The 17,612-nt window shown below is 38.7% G+C and overlaps 1 protein-coding gene across 1 annotated transcript in view; it reads right to left on the reverse strand.

Moving 5' to 3' along the window:
• Positions 1-863: 863 nt before the first annotated feature.
• Positions 864-17,612, reverse strand: part of PTPN13 (protein tyrosine phosphatase non-receptor type 13) — a 101,369-nt gene continuing 84,620 nt past the window's right edge. Inside the window, exons 32-47 of the mRNA XM_075708877.1 lie at positions 16,751-16,909; positions 15,064-15,235; positions 14,745-14,955; positions 13,659-13,729; positions 11,918-11,979; positions 11,394-11,550; positions 10,894-11,070; positions 9,145-9,227; positions 7,869-7,924; positions 6,664-6,767; positions 5,383-5,531; positions 4,705-4,795; positions 3,646-3,983; positions 2,874-3,089; positions 1,981-2,043; positions 864-944 (exon numbers count right to left, since the gene is read on the reverse strand). Of these exons, the coding sequence (XP_075564992.1) occupies positions 864-944; positions 1,981-2,043; positions 2,874-3,089; positions 3,646-3,983; positions 4,705-4,795; positions 5,383-5,531; positions 6,664-6,767; positions 7,869-7,924; positions 9,145-9,227; positions 10,894-11,070; positions 11,394-11,550; positions 11,918-11,979; positions 13,659-13,729; positions 14,745-14,955; positions 15,064-15,235; positions 16,751-16,909 (2,190 nt within the window). The remainder of the gene's footprint in view (positions 945-1,980; positions 2,044-2,873; positions 3,090-3,645; positions 3,984-4,704; positions 4,796-5,382; positions 5,532-6,663; positions 6,768-7,868; positions 7,925-9,144; positions 9,228-10,893; positions 11,071-11,393; positions 11,551-11,917; positions 11,980-13,658; positions 13,730-14,744; positions 14,956-15,063; positions 15,236-16,750; positions 16,910-17,612) is intronic.

Raw genomic sequence — 17,612 nt, forward strand, 5'->3', positions numbered from 1 at the left:
TTTAAAACATGCACAGCCCTTTTGTTTCAAATTTCTTAAGTAGTGCAGCAACCATAATGAAGGATGCCATGTAAGGCCAAGAAAAATCAGTCACAAAGACACAAGAATACCCAGACCCACTGATCAGCGTACTTCAGGTGTATTTTTTATTTACAGAGTGGAGATGCCTAATCAGTTATAACATTAGACACCTGATAATTCAGCTTTTTTTGTAAAAGTATATAAATATATACACAAAACTCTATGAATTAAACATTATTAACTGTGATACTTACAGAAAACAGTCAGTACTATCCTTATGCTAACAGGCATCTCTTAAAGCTTAAATGCTGATTTCAAGATACCCTCTATAAAATAGCTGTAATTGTACTAAAAGGGCAACAATTCTGTGCCATAAACAGGCTTTTAAAAGAGACTAGTAAGATTTCTTTGTAATAAAGTTTGCCAGGATAAAAACACTGCTTCATCCTTCCCATCCCCCCACCCTGTAAGAAACAAATACCCCCAAACAGTTACAGAACTGCAGGAGGTATTATAAGATTACCTTTTTCTTCTTCTTTACTGTGGTTTTTTTTTTTAAATTAAAATATTTTTATTTCAAAAATGCAGCTTTATTAAATATTATTTACTGTTATACAAAAATCTCACATATGTGTCCATGGGGCTAAAGACATTAGTGGTATTGTATGAGCTATCCCTTTTCCTTATAACTATATACCTTATTAGGAATGATGGAGAGACTTTATAGGTTTGACAGCAGCTGAAGAAAGGGACTGGAAAACTATTGGCAGAACAAAGAAAACATGCGAGAGCCTCTAGACCTCCTTGCTTCCTTATTTTAAAAGCACTTCTGCTTCAGTATTTTATTTGCCTCTCTGTTGTTCTTCATGTTGGAGGTGATTCAGAACATAAAGGACAACTTGATAGCAGAAAATGTACTGATCCTGCAAGGGAAAGGAAGTCACAGAACACGTGAAAAATGCTTGCACCACCTAAACAGTTCACTCTCACCTGCACAGCACTTGATTTCAATACTATTTCTACAGTTAAATAAAAAAACCCACAAAACAAAACAAAAATAACGCACTGTGGAGAAATACGCAACCCCAACTTAAAACAAATACAGGTACTCCCCTGCCACTTAAGATATATCTTTATATGGGACATTTATCCTCCTTTCACACCAAAACCACCTCAAGCGGAGTAAGTACCTTATGTAAGTAGACATGAAGATAGCAAGTGAATTTCAAGGTCTTGCATCAATGCCAAGTAATACAGAATTCAGACAACAGTGCAACTTCTTATCTTAATCTCAGTGATACAGGTGTGGGGTCTAATACATGTTTTGGGGTGTGAGGTGGGGCTGATAGTTTTATGGTTTGGTTTTAGGTTTGTGGGTTGTTTTGGGGGGGTTTTTGGTTGTGTGTTTTTTTTTTTTTTAAAATATGACTTGACAATTCCTTCACATTCAAAGAAAAAGCGCAGATTTTAACAAGACCTTGTGATGCCCATCTCTAAGATAAAGTTAATTAGCTCTAGATCTAGATTATTCCTAAAGCATTCATTTAACTTCTGGTTGAATACATCCCCAAAGGAGATTTCAAGACATCTTTGGTAGTATCAGTGATTCATAGCAGTTAGGCCTTCTCTTCAGTTTATAATGCAATTTTTAGCCAAAAAAGCTCAGCCAATTTCCTCTGTAACACATGCTTTTGAAGACAAAAACTCCCAACTTTGCCCCTCCTCCCCACTTTTAACCACAGATCAAAACAGCACAGCATGTTATAAAATGGCATGCATTTATAACTTAAATATGTACTGCTACTCAGTGGTATGCATCTGATTTAATTCTCATGACACAAATGTTGCATTAGAGTGTACAAAGACAATCACTGTGTGCATCACAGAAAGTTTCCTGGCACATCAGAGTTAGAATTCCAGTGTCTTTCCTTTAGCTATACCTGGGGAAGCCAGACTCACCTCTGTCTGAACCATCCCATGTCTCTGCAGACGCATCGTGCGCACCAGGTCTGAGATGTCAAACTACCAAAACAAACAGCAAGTTAAACATTCAAAAAAGGCATACAAGCATATAAAGGAAACATGGGTGCTGAGAAACCTCACTGAGCTAAGCATGACATAGCTCATCTCTACAAATTCACAGAAAGATTTGCTACACCAGGCCACTGAAGGACATAAAAATAAGGAAGCTAGCACCCTCCTGTGGATCACCTTAGAAAGCATATCCCTGATTGTGCTGGAAAAGTGAATTTACATACCCTCATCTCCAGCCGAGATGTTTGTACACTGAGTTTTTGATTCAATTGCCTAAACAGGTACTCTGGTTGGCTTCTAGCTGTCCTCCAACAGTTCAAAGATCTCTGACTGACCAAGTGCCACAACTCTCAGCCCTAATAACATTTAACACCATAGCTCCACTGAGTACATTCAGCCAGGTAAGGCAGGCATTTTAACTTTTCCTTCAATTGCCTAAGTCATCATGGCAACACACTGTTGTTCCCAAGCCATAAGCCTGAAGTCTGCTATGGTAGGAGATGTCCTTGCAACATACCCTAGAACATCTCAAGTGGCACCTAACAATGTTGGTCTCCTGAGGTGTCAAACAGGACACTTAACAAGATTCCCTGAGCTAACCCAAGAACCAGCGGATATTAGAGCTCTTCCCCCCAGGATCATCAACAAAGAAACATTTCACAGGTACTGCTGTTTTACACCCTGATTTATGTCACATTAAGCAGCCAGCATGCTACTCTCAAAAGCATGACATATTCTTTAAACAACTGAATAGATCCAATGGAACACATTTCCTGCAAGTCAAAAGCACAGCTTAATCCATCCTCTTGGGTACTCACATCAAGGTCTTTGCTGATTAACCCTAGAACAACATCTATACAAATAAGGGTCCCCGATCGTCCAATGCCTGCACTGCAGTGAGTTATGATAGGTCCCGATTTGTGGACATGCCGCATGTAGGAGATAAAAGTAAGCAGGTCATCTGGTTGAGAAGGGGTGTCATGGTCAGGCCAGGCAATGAAGTTCAGATGGGAAATGTGCCGTACTTCACCTGTCTGAGGTTTAAAAACAACAACAACAACAAAATGTAACACATGAAAAGAATAAAAAGACAAAAGGTAAGTTCCCAAAGGAAACAGTCTTAGAAGAGAGGGATTTGCCCAATGAAGGCGTTCTGTAATTCAATAAAACAAGAGAAACAATGAGCTAAACTGAAAAGAACTAGCAAGTAACTGAATAGTATAAGGTTCACTGTGCAGACTGAGCTGATCACACAGAGGAATGAACCGGCCAGACTGAAATTATCAGTGAATTTCATATCCCTATATATGTTTCTGTGGCCAAAGGCACCTAGGGAGCCAAAATTTAGAGTCTCATTGGCATAATGAAATCATCTCCTGGCCCAACAGCCTTCTCCTATGAAGTTCACAGAGTAGCACAAGCTGCAGTGAGGAAGAGTTGCCCAGTAATGATCACTGGGCAAAGAGGAGAAGCCCTGGGTTACCTCTCGATGTAGACATTGTGACTGAAAGCAGGCAAGCCAGAAGTATGAGGATAAAAATGCCACCACTCAGAAAAAAATTCTCAGCATGCAGAATTAGATTCACTTACCTGAATGTCTTCCAGCTCCAGCACTCTAATGATAAAGCCCTTCAGCTGCTGGAGTCTTACAAGAGCAAGCCGTAGTCTATCATTTATCATGGTGGTTTTATTGAGTACATCTGGCCAGTAACGTTGGCATTTTATCTTTTCTCCTTCAACCTCCTGAGTCATCATGGCAATCACAGTACAGTTCTGCTCCCAAACCATTTGCCAGAAATCTGCTACAGTAGTAGGGAGAGGTCCTTGACATGCAATGTAAACAAACTCTTCATTCCCCACTGGCATGCGAATGAAGCTGGCATTGATGTATCCACCTTCAATCCCAAGAGGTACTCTAGTGGTATCATCTGCAATTCCCACACAACAAAAATACTTCAATGTTATGTGCGCACATAATTAGACCTTCACACAATTAGAGATGCTGAGCCTTACACACTCACATAGCACTTATCTCCACAGATGTTTCCAGATCTTATTTAAAAAAATAGACATCACTACAACACTTGCTTTACGATACTAATCAGTACTTCTTTTTGAATAAAGAAAAAGATGGCTAGGGGAGAAATCTAAATCAGCAGAAAGACAGGATGGGCAATCTGAACTGCAGCACCTCTGAAACTGTGGCTGAGTATTTCTCACTCAGAACTAACCTTTGTCAGTTCTCACTTCTCCACACATCTCCCACCTAACAAACAGAATTTTCTTGCAGGAAATTTACTGACAATAGTATAGATATCTGTTTTTCCAATTTTACATGGGTAAAACTGAAAAAATCTTGTCTGGCTCCATATGCATATCTCATTTAAGACAGAGGATCTGCTGAAACAACTGAAGAATCTGTGAACATCCATCCCCTACCTACTACAGTAGTCTATTGTTCACTGATCTTAAACTGCTTTATAAGTGCTTGCTTTAAATGTGTAGAAAAGGAGTGGCAGATTTTTTTTCCCCTGACTCAATAGCAGAACCAGGATTGGGAATCAAACCCCATCCCACTTCTGATCCAATTCTGACCATACAGGCGGTGACAAAATATCAACAGTGAACTTCCGATTAGTTAGGACTTACAAGGAAGTATGTTTTTATATCTGTTCTTTTTCCTATTCTCCTTTGCTTGTCCAATCAAACACTGATCCAAAGGTTTTAACTCCTGAAGGTTCTGTAGAGGAACAATTACACGTATAATTAGGAAGTGCTGGATGGTAACATTAAGAGCAGTTATGTAACCAAGTCAACAGACAGAATCATTAAAAAAATATCCTTATGTGGATATGCAAAATAATTCAGTCACAGGCAGGAATCTAATTTCATACAGCTAAGAAAATGAAACAAAATAAAAAAATATGCTATCCAGTAAGTATTTTTATCTCCTTCTCCCAAAAAAGAGACCCTGTAACATGGTTAAGTCTTAAGACTTAGACAGGCTGTTTTCACATTCTGCAGCTAGACTTCGAAGCCTTTATTTACCTTGTCTATGCTTGTTAAGGTCATATTCACTTGGTAATTTACCAGAAGAAAGAATGATGTAAACACACTTTTGAACTGAATTCCCAGTTCAGACGAACCTTACTTCTCAGCAGCTAGTGGGGGGAAGGGAGAGAATTCTTTGGTAAAAGAAGTCTTTTCATCCCTTTAGAGCTGCAAATTAAAGAGCTGTGGTATTTAAGGCAGTGATGAACCAGCCATTCTATTTCTAACTGTTTCATACTAGAAAAAAAGGACTTTAAAGGACAAATAGTTACTCACTTCAATCTCTTTAGAAGGGACTCCCTGTTCCAGCAATCCACGCAACATCCTGATCACCGACTTCAATTTGGCTCCTGAGTACTTGCCTCCAGGGAGCACACTCACAGTAGGGAGTGCAGAGATCTCTTCATTTGTCACTAAAGGGAAATCTAGCAGAAGAACAAGACTGACTGATATAAATAAATACATAAATAGCTAAAACTAGGGAAACAAACTGTAGTGCAATGTTGGATTTCCTTGTTCCTGTTCACCACCGTACTACCTGTTTTCTCTAGAATGTCTCCATACAGATGCCCTCTCAGTTTGACAGGCAAAACCAAATTAACTAACAAAACTAGTATGACACAAAATCAGCTTTGAAGAATCCAGGAACCAAAGGGAGTATTCTCCTGAACTTCCAATAAATACACTGAAACAAACTTCAAACACATCTTAAATGTAAGTTCTTCACACAGTAACCTACAAAATTGATGAATACACACGGGGATGAATTCAGAACTCTCCACTTAAATATCACAGCCTGTGACTGTTTTTAGCACTCATACTCGACATGTCTTCCAAGTGGTAATTGTAAGATGTGTTAAATAAGGTTTTTTCTGTTTGTTTGTTTTTCAGTAAAGCTTGTTTTCTATCAGGCTTTCAGTGTTTCTCTGAAGCACAACAAAATTAATAAACCAAGAGTCTCTCTGATACCGCAATCAAAAGTGTCCTAAATCTACTTAGTCTAAAGGTTTACACAGATTATCCTTTTTGAATGAATGCAGACCAAAGGCTGCTGTATATGAATTTCAGTAACTGACATTTCTAATGCTATCTCAGAAAGTAAAGACTAGATTCTGCCAAATGTATCAAGTAGTGTTCCACTCTGCCACACTGAGCAGCAGTGGAAGAATGAAAGTCAAGATAAAGAAAAAATATTGCCTAATTTGAGCATGGAGTAGCTGGTATGTGAAGCACATAATACACATAGATCTGATCACAGTCAAACATCTATATTGTTACAGCTTTTGTCAGATAGATAGTACGGAAGAAGGCATCTCAGCTGGTTTCAACCCTACTACAACTACAGGCACAACGCTGCCAATACCTGTTCCTTTTAACTCTCACACATTTATTACAGAAAGTCGTAAAGATCCTTTCCAGTGGGCTGCTGAGCTGTTATATTTCTCGTTACACCTGTCATTACACCCTTAAAACATATCCAGGACATTTGAAAATTCACTTCTGAGATTTTGTCCATTGGTACTCAGTTTTCCACTGATTATTTGTTAAAGTTCTTGCCTTTATTTACATGTTCCTGGCTGACTGATTCAATCGGCAGTTCATCACTTCCCCATGTGATTTCATCTTCGTCTGCTTGACTCAAGGGAGGTTGTGGAGGAGATCTGTAAGAGGACAAGGTATGGAAGTAAGAAGGAACACCTAGAAATAACCAACATGTGCAATCTAATAAAAAAAATCACCAGAAAGTAATTTATACCTACAAGTATTTCCAGGCTGGATCCATACTAGTAATCTCAAAAACCCACCATATTTTTCCTTTTTTAAATCCCCAGTGGGGATTTGAAAAATGTAACAGTGGAAAAAGAGCCAGGAAGACATGAATCTAGTAATAACTATCACTGCAATTAATTTTCAAAGGCTAAGCAGTCAAGTAACATCCAACAGCAGATTTGTACCATTCACGTAATTCACCACCTATACACTAGAATATCTATGTTCAATTGCAAGTTTTCTAGCTTTGTTGAAGATGGTAATAAATGTATTAAGTATTTTAGTCATAATGTCGCTGTTTGTGCTAAGTCTCAACCCAAAACTTCCCAGAAACTTAATCAAAACACAAAAAGAAGTATATACACTTTGACTGAAGCTTCACTTAGACTAAGGACTAAAATTATTTCAAAGAAAAACGATCTTGGGAATTTCCAAAATTCAAGGTGGCTCAAAGGGACAGCTAGCAACTTGGCCAGGCATATCATTTGTTTTCCATGTAAAAAAATAAGCCCCAAGCACCCAAATGGGAACAGATGAACCAGTGGAACTATACGGTTTAGTTTCTGTGCTGTGAAACCAGAAGAAGTAACATTAATGAAGCTTGTAAAGATGCAAAATGAAGACAGCATTGTTGGAGCGTTTTCTTCACATGCAAGTACCAAATCGTGTGTACAATGCAAATTAAGTTATTTGGAGCCATTTGAACACAGCCCAGTTACTTGTTGTAACCACATATCAAAGTAATAAATAAAACTAGGGCATAGTAAACCACATAAAGCTGAACTAGTATTCAGGCCCATTATAACTTTTTAAATAACAAGAATAGACAAGAGAGCAATTCAACAAGACACTGCACAGATATTATTGGGTTTGTTTTGGTTTGGGGGTGGGTTATTTTGTTTGTTTGTTTTTCTCTCATTATAACATATCCCTCTTCAGAGTTTCAGACTTCATAGGTCTGCTTTCAAGCAACACTAGAAGAGAAATCTTACCTTTCTGTCACAGCTTTTACTTCACAATAGTCTTCACAGCCATTTACATGTGTTGGCTAGTTGAAGAAATATTTCAAAACACATTAAAAGACGAAGTTATAACACTCATCCACTGTAAATTTTAAACAATTAATAATTACATGGACTATTTCTGAAGGGTACTAAGTTCAAAGCAGCACATAATGACAGACTTTCCTCTTTTAGACATCTCATTAACCCAAAATAACAGAGGACAAGAACACCAAGAACTTGGAAAGAGGCTCTACTGTAACAAAGCCAAAAAGCTATCTTAAAATCACTCCTGACTCACAGCAGCAGTAGAGCCATCTAATTTTCCTCCAGTTCACTTTTTTTATTTCTAATACTTAAAAACCCTTTATGAGGTAAGTTTGATAGTAAAAACTTCTGCCTGTCAAGCCACCATTCCTATATAAGACAGAACAGGGCTTTACCTCTAAATGACAGGTGCTCCTATATACACCCTCCTCAACAGACAATGAAGATTCAGCAGAGAAGGCGGCATTTCAATCCTCCTTTAAAGAAAAACTCTACAAAACCATTTATACTTATTAGGCCAGCTTGCAAGGTTCCACTACCATACTCGGAGAATTTTACTTGTGGATCTCATAGAGCACGCTGACACAGAGCCAGACTCCTGATTTGACTCTCAGCTCTACTAACTGGACAGGAAGCTGCAACAGTCAGGATGTGCTGGACAGACAAATTTCTGCTGAATTGAAATATGAGGCAAAACCTGGGCATCTAGTGACTTATGTAAAACAGGACATGCAATAATGTAGGGTAAACCACATATAGAAGTTACTCAAGTTAATGAACATATCCTAGCAAAAAGTGGGAAGAAAAGGAATCTCAAATTTATATTTTGGAGAGTTAAGTCTACACAGCATTCACTGTGACTGCTTCCCTTCTTTGAGCAGGAATCAAGGAAATCTTTCAGATTAAATGTCTGAAATAACATTAACAAGGTAGTTTATTATCACCCTTTTTGTAAAAAAGCTGTTGGGCTTTATATGAGAAACAGTGTAAAATAACTCTGTGCTTTGTTCTCTTACGTAATTTATGATAATCATACACTATTTTAAAAATAAATGTTTGTACATCATTTACAGCTACTACTGACAAAGATGTTTTCATTTAAAAGACATGTAAAGTTATTTCCACAAGTTCTATGCCAATAAGGAAAATAATAAATTGAAAGAGTGCCTGAGAAAGCAAAATCAGCAGACAAATGTCTGCCAGCTTCTTGCCATCCCACCTCTGAAAAATCTTCAGGTAAAGATGACCCATCACAGTCTGTGTCTTCAGACTTGTCCTCTGTCAGCTTTCCATTCATCTCTACTGGAACAGGAAAATCAGGAGATACAGCATAAATACATCAAAAGATGCCCAGGAGTCACCTTCTCACAGATGTGAATCCTGTTACAGTTGTCTGGCACTACACAAGGAATACAGGTGCCAGAAAAACCAAGAAACATCTTTTAAGTCCTTTCTACCGGTGTGTTGGAAAAGAGGTCTTACTGTACAGGATAATCAGAGTTCAGGCTTCTTTCTTTTTTAACTGGAACAGCTGTCATTACGTGTGAGGTTGTTTGCATAGCTAACAGAATATCTGTGCCACAGCATAATGGATAGACAGGCTAGTGCTAGTAAGTTATCAGATTCCCATGTCAATACTGTTTCTGCAATTCAGTTACATTTAGACCAGCAGTATGTCTAAACCAGGATTTTACTTGCTCTTTGTATTAACAAGACCTAATTAAGATGTGCTGGATAAAATCTGACTTGCATCTGTCTGCTACAGTAGTTTCCTGCTGCCGTATCTTATGGATTCAATTAATCTTCAGTTGCAAAGGCCAGATCCTAGCTATAAGATTGGAAGTAGTGGAGCTCCAATGATATTCCTCAGCTGAGTCCTAGCACCTGGAACACCTCAGTATTCCCTGATTTCTAATGTAATGACTAATGACAATGACCCAATGAACTTGAAGAGCAGCAAAAGAGCTGAAATAATTATAATTTTGGAAGGTATATCTTGAGTTCTAGAAGGAACCTCTACAGGAGTAGCAAGCATCTTGCTTGAACTTCTGGAGCATACATACATAGTGTGACACCACAAAGGAACTCTAAATCCTACTCCATGCTAAATTTCATAGAATCATAGAATGCTTTGGGTTGGAAGGGACCTTTAGAGGTCATCTAGCCCAACCCCCCTGCAGTGAGCAGGGACAGCTTTAACTAGATCACGTTGCTCAGAGCCCCATCCAACCTGACCTTCAACGTTTCTAGGGATGGGGCCTCCACTACCTCCCTGGGCAACCCATTCCAGTGCTTCACCACCCTCATTGTAAAAAATATCTTCCTTATATCCAGTCTGAATCTACCCTCCTTTAGTTTAATAACATTACTCCTTGTCCTGTCACAACAGGCCTCGCTAAAAAGATTGTCCCCATCTTTCCTATAGGCTCCCTTTAAGTACTGAAAGGCCACAATTTCAGTTAATAACAACTGGAGCTGAGGAGATAGAATGAAGGAAAAGAAAGGTGTACAGACAGAAGCAGGTACTGAAAAAAACCAGTTTTTCTAAAAGAGACAAAGCAGGTTGGCAAATTGTTTGGTGTTGAGAGATCTCAACACATTTCCAAGTCGTGCAACCTGCAATCAACGAAGTGCTGAAACGCTTCAGCATTTCAACATGACTGTAGCTGCAGAACCAGGTACCTAATCAACACGAATTCCACTCAAGAGACAATTCCAGAATGGGATTAATTTTCCCAGATTACTTAAGGCAAAATTCCGATTTATCAAACCAGAGCTTGACTTATTAAATTGAATCTGAAGTTCACTGGAATCAGCAACTACTTGTCTGTGTTCTACTTGGGAAACTTCCAGTTCACACATGAATTCAATGTCAACTCTCCCTCCTGCCAAACCAATTGCTTACTTGGCACCTTGTTTCAAGAAGTAGTTTGCTGTTAATGATAGCTTTTTTAATGGCTCATGTTACCTGGCAGGTGATCATCTGATGCAGTCTTCTTGAGATGTAGAAGTCTCTGAGCCTCTGAAGTCGCATTATGATGATTTAAGAGGTTCTGGGCTTCCTCATCTACAACATCCAACAGATACTGGACAACTTCATTGTGATCATCCTCATCATAATACTCATCATCTGGAACCTCTGTTTCTAAAGAGAAATAGTATCAAATGACAAATTTTCCCAATATAGAATGTTGGGGGGGGATTAAAAGGCCAGACAACATGACATTATTTCTAGCTGTTATCATGGCTTTCCTTCATTTCTCTCTAACACAGAATCCAATTTCCATAAATCTACTTCCAACATCAACTAACTCCTCTAAAGCAGAGCACATGACTTGGAGATGATCTTCTAAAATTGACTGCCAGCCTAACATCGACTTTTTTCAGCCTATTCGACAATGCCTTGATTCTTTTGTATTTGTACACTAAAGACTGAATAATGCTGTCCCCCATCTCACCTCCTCTTACCTGATTTGTCACTGTGTTTAGAAAAATCTGACATCTGATTGGTAAAGCCAAGGGAAGGTGCATCTCCAGATCCTGAGAGACTCGTTAGTCCTTTTGTGTGATGGATATTGTTTTGTTTATTTGCCTGAGAAGATCCTAGGATGCCACTGCCATTTATCTAAGAAAGCGAAGAACAGTACAAATTAACTCTTAAAGAGTCTGGCCATTTGTTGAAGCAGGAAGCTACCCTTAAAAAGTTCACTGCTCCACTTAGCAACAAATAACCCTATTTGTATCGTATTCTCACTGAGATAGCTGGATGATGGGTGGGCAGCTTTTAAGTGTGTTAGAAGTTTCACATGAAAAGAGCAAATAATAAATATGCAAGTTGTTTTTTTATGACCACTACTTATTCACATCAACTGACAACAGTGGGTTTGCATACTTTCATTAACTGTTTAATTTATTTATTTATTTTAAAAACATGTGTAAAGTAGATCCTTTTCTCTGGTTAATGATAACAGGCACAACAGAGGAATATTTACCTTGGGCCCATAAGCATCAGTTGTCTTTTCTATTTTATCACACGGATCACCACAGGAACAGCCTAAACAAAAATGGGAAAAAAACAACTTCACAGCAACTTTTCCCCAGAAATTAAATTAGCCCACATCAATTATTTTTATAAAACTATCAAGGTATTTAATATTATTTTATGAAATTAATAACATTTCTGCCTGCCTGGTTACTAGGCATTGCCAAACTTACATCTATCTGATGGACTACAATTTATAATGGCTTTTTGAATGTTACATTCAATGGGATCAGAAAGTGTGAATGCTAATACAAGTAACCAACTCTAAGCAAAGAGAAATGTTGATAAATAGCTTAACAACACACAGTGAAAACACGCACCTTTGGGAAACAGGGCAAGATTCCCTTTCCCTTGAAATGTACAAAATACAATCCCAAAATCACCTGCCATTAAATTTTTGTTTTGGTTTGGTTTGGTTTTTTTTGTTTGCTTAAACATCATCTGACATCTGGGTCGTTGTTCAAAGGTACCTTTCCCTTCTTGGTAAAGAAAAGAGTAATACTGCAGTATCAGAGACCACCACCTATCCTAGACATCCCATTACTGGTATAATAAATGAGACAAAGTGGAACCAGTAGATGCTATATACCTAGTTACTAGTGAAGTTCTGGATTTTCATATACATTACACTTTTACAAAGAAACTTGTAGATGAAATAACTGAAGGCTAAGAGTAACCTTGTATCTTCTTATGAACCTATGCATGACAAGTCATCTACAGGAAGGGAGTTTTAAGTGCGGTCTTCCAAGATTTGGTTACAGGGCTTGTTCCTAATGAACATCTTGACTAAGTTTTTTGAAACAAAATGCGTACCATACCTAGAAAATATGTGAGCAACACTAAACTGTAAGAGTTGCAATAATTTCATAAGGCAAGATCAATACTCAAAACCTAGATACATTAAAGGAAGCATGAAAAACAAGACTATGATGAATCAAGACAAATGCAAAGTGCCACATTTCAAAGAAAAAGCAAATGCGTAAGATGGTAAGTAACTGCATAAGCAGTTGCTCTGTACAGAAGCAAATGTAGGTGGGTGAAGGATCCTGAGTCTAAGTGAATGAACAAGGAACTATTTAGCAAAAGGCAGTTAATCTCACTCAGGATGTATTAACAGGAATGCTGTCTACACAACCCTGGAAATAATTCTTCCTGCCTGCTTGGCACTGGTGAGCCTCACTCAATACTGTGTGACCAGAAGCACCACACCTGAAGAGGAAAACAGCAAGATGTAAACAAACTGAAGGGGAGCAATAAAATCAATTTGGGCTCCTTTGGTCTTGAGAAAGAGAAGACCAATGGGAGACCTGAAGCCCTTTCAAATGTAACAAGTTCGTATTTTTATGCCTGGTCAGAGGAAACAAATAGAACATTATTATTCTTCATAACAATTACAACAATGATAATCAATTTAATGATTTTTGATTTTTTTAACTCCTTGAAAGACTTAGGCTTGATATTAGAGAGAATTTCTAAACTAGAACAGAAATGGAATCATAAAGAGCCTATGGTTTTGTTGAATCCCTTTGCTTTTATAAAAACGATCAAGCAAACACCTGCTGGAGCTCATGTCAGTAAGTAGAGTTCTAGTGCAGCCACTGGACTAGGATGGTATCTTAAGGCCCATATCATTCCTTCATTTTTATAAACACGTGCATTTCACTTGCAATAAGTAAGCAAGCAAATCTTACCATTAGCTTTCATTGGCCATGGATTCGAGCTATCGGGGCTTTTGGATTTTGGAAGCACTGCATGACCATCTCTATGAAAAGAAACATTTACAGAAATTTTTATTAAACAAAATAATGGTAATCATCAGATATTGATGTAAATATGTACTATCAGTAAACCTGCTAATCATGTTTTCTATTACAACAGTTTTTTTTTAAAATACTTAAAATATTCAATGAGAGAGATTAAGCACTGGTAGTTAGGTTAGTTCCTACTTCAGGGAGCACCAAAGAGTTCATTAGAACTGGAACTTCTTCTAAGTTCTCACAAAAAGATTTGACTTCGCAGCCTCAGGACTTTGCAACTCCTTCCCCTTCTGGGATACAACAGAGTGGGAAGGAGAAAGAGAGAGAGGCAGCAAAGAACAGCAGGCATGTCTGGAAGACTTCAAAAATGAAGTAAATGTTTCAGTCCCAAGTAACTATTAAAACAGAGTAATCTGGAGAGTTTGTTTAGACTGCCGTATTGCCATAAAAGAAGCAGCAGGGATCAGTGAAAATACAGTGGTGCACTAGGGTCTGTGCCATAGGGTTTTGAAATTCACCAGTGTGCTGGGACATCCATGTGACAGTAGAACTATTTAAGCATCAAACAACATTTTATCTCCTCTTTATGATTACAGAACCCTCAGTAGCAGTTTTAAGAAAAAGGAGCAATTGTATGATGTCCCTGCTTGCTGTAGGGGGGTTGGGCTACATGATCTCTAAAGGTCCCTTCCAACCCAAAGCATTCTATGACTCTATTTAAATAACCTGTGTCATATTTTGAAAATGATATTTTGAACACTTGCACTTCATATTTGGACACAGCCTTGTCTTCCCAAGAAACACAAAACACAGCAAGTACTAAGTACTGTTCTGCTCCACTGAAGCACAAAAACTGCAAATATACAGACCCTTTTGTGGCATCAGTCCTCAATAGCATGCCACCTAGCACCACTCCAGTGAATTAGTTGTCATACCAGGAACATGTTTTACCCATATACTCATACAATCATGTGAGAAAAAACAAAAAGTACACAGGAAGCATTTGCTTCCAAAACATACCTGGTCGCTTTGAGCACCACTTTCGGAAGGTATGTTTCCAGCATTCTTTTGGCTTCTTTCAGAGTCATTCCCTGTGTGCTTACTCCATTAATGTAATGGATAACATCTAGTGCACGGAGACTCTCCTCTCTGGCAGCAACCGATTTGGGGAGAATGTCACTAATATACACAACTTGATAAAGGCTGTCATGACCTCCTGATAACAACAAACCTTGGCAGGGAAAAAAGGGGGGGGTGGTGGTGGTGAATCAAGTTCTGTCTTTGTAACTGAAGGGAAAAATGTTGCTTTAGAGCAAAAAGCAGTACAATTCTGTATTACCTAGCTCCTCCTTATGGCACGTTAGTGTAATATCAGGCAGTAAATGAGGCAACACTGGCATCTTGGGTAACTCCAGAACACGTCCTAGCACTAATCTGACAGTCTTCGGGGCAGCACGGAGAAAGTTTACTGCATCAGTATGACTCATGTTAGTGACATCAATGTCATTAACCTGTGAAAATAAAAGCAACAGAGATCTCCTTGTTAAGTTCCAAGTAAAACAGTTAGCATTACTGTAGAAACATTTATTATTGTTCCTATTGTTGACATTTGACATTAAAGGACAAAACAATAGAAGCTTTACTGACAACAGTTGCAGTTCATCATACTTACCCAACAAGAGAGAACACATAAATGTAACAAATTTTGCAAGTGAAGAAACAAGTTTACAGTCCAAATGTCAAAATATTAAACAATCTGAAGACGTGTATTATTTTACTGTTCCTATTTAAAACATTGGAATGCTATTAACTGCACAGGCTAACAGCTGAAAGTCTGACTCACAACCTAATCCAATTTGCCTTGTATTTGCCCAACTTTATTAAGGCTTAGTAGTATTCAGTGTCCTGATCTAGCAATGACTCTCACACATGCTCTGTGTTATGCACTTTGTCACTATTGCTCACAGACCCTGTAAGCCCAAATCCAAGTTTTCAGTCAATCAGAAACTAATACTATAAGGGACAAAATGCCATTCAGAGGGACCTGCACAAGCTCGAGAAGTGGGCCCATGTGAACCTCATGAGGTTCAACAAGGCCAAGTGCAAGGTCCTGCACCTGGGACGGGGCAACCCCTAATATTAGTACAGGCTGGGGGATGAAGGGATTGAGAGCAGCCCTGCCGAGAAGGACTTGAGGGTACTGGGGGATGAAAAGCTGGACATGAGCCAACAATGTGCACTCACAGCCCAGAAAGCCAACCGAATCCTGGGCTGACTCACATGAAGCATGACCAGCAGGTCGAGGGAGGTGATTCTGCCCTTCTACTCTGCTCTGGTGAGACCCTACTTGGAGTGAGTCCTGCATTCAGCTCTGGAGTCCTGAGCACAGGAAAGACATGGACCTGTTTGGAGTGGGTCCAGAGGAGAGCCACAAAAATCATCAGAGGGATGGAACACCTCTCCTATGAGGAAAGGCTGAGAGAGTTGGAATTGTTTAGTCTGGAGAAGAAAAGGTTCCAGGGAGACCTTATTGCAGCCATTCAATACTTACAAGACAGGGACAGACTTTTTAGTGGGGCCTGCAGTGATAAGACAAGGAGTAATGGTTTTAAACTAAAAGAGGGCAGATTTAGACTAGATATAAGGAAGAAATTTTCTATGATGAGGGTGGTGAAACACTGGAACAGGTTGCCCAGAGATGCGGACCAACTCCTCCTCCATGTATTTGAGCAACCATCTTATTTAATCAATTAATGCTTTCCTCTTTAAACCATTTTTTGCCATCATGAATAATGGTTGCACACATGTCTAGCTGTGGGACATACCATAACTCCCTTCAGCAATCTTCTCACAGATTTTCATACTTGTATTTCTTCTGTCTAAGTGTTATCAAATTATGCCTCTCAGAAGGTGCATGCCTTTGTTCCTTAACCACATTTACTGTGGTCCACAACAGAGGTCGGGGTTTTTTTTGACTCAAAGTTGTCCTTTTCATGCAATCCCTGTATCTGAAAACATTGTCTCACTTTTATCAGTCGGTCTCCAGGTCGTAGTCTCCCATCACTTTTGGCAGGATCCTGAACAATGTCATGAATGTAGCAGCCAACGTTATCGTTACCTTTGGTTACTGTAAAACCCAGACTACCCTTTTCTGACTTTGTCATAGTCACTCGGAGCTCTACTTCCTAGGGGAAGAAAAAAGCACTTTACAACACAAACAGAAGCAATGTAAACGCTTTACTGAATTTAAGACAGTTAGAACTAGACAGCTGATTTACCTATTGGTTTAAATAGAACACAAGCCTAGACAGTACCAAGATGTGTCTTAGCAGGCTCAGCTTGGCTGCTTCAAGTAAGCACCTCTAACGAATTCAGATGGATTACTGTTTTGCATGGAGCTAACCTTGGGCCAAAGGCCTATGATCAAAACAAAATTGTGAAGGCACACGCCAAAACTGACACCTTATTTTACCCTTAACTAGCTGCCATATATAAAAAAGGCTCTGTATTTTTCAAATAAGACAATGCATCAGGAATTATTCAGCTGAAGAAAGTAGGTGAGTTTTTTCCTACAATGAGAAACAATACCATAGCTTATCTCGGAACTGAACACATGGACATGTTTTGCCTATTTTAATTTGCATGAATTTTTACTTGAAAGATACAGATCTGCCTCATTTGCATAGAAACTCACAGAGCACCAGGAAGGTTTGAGAAAAACTTCTGAAGAAGGGACTAAGAAAAGGACAGTTTATTTCTTCTCAAAATGGAGTATGGGCTAGAATAGCTTTGTGACCTGAAAGACCCTCACAACTGAGACATACCAAGGCTCAATTTTCTTTTTTTTTTTTCAATCTGTGAATAGATTACGTGAGGAAGCAGAAGTCC

Source organism: Pelecanus crispus, chromosome 4 (genome assembly GCF_030463565.1).
Source record: "Pelecanus crispus isolate bPelCri1 chromosome 4, bPelCri1.pri, whole genome shotgun sequence".
Taxonomy (NCBI): Eukaryota; Metazoa; Chordata; class Aves; order Pelecaniformes; family Pelecanidae; genus Pelecanus; species Pelecanus crispus.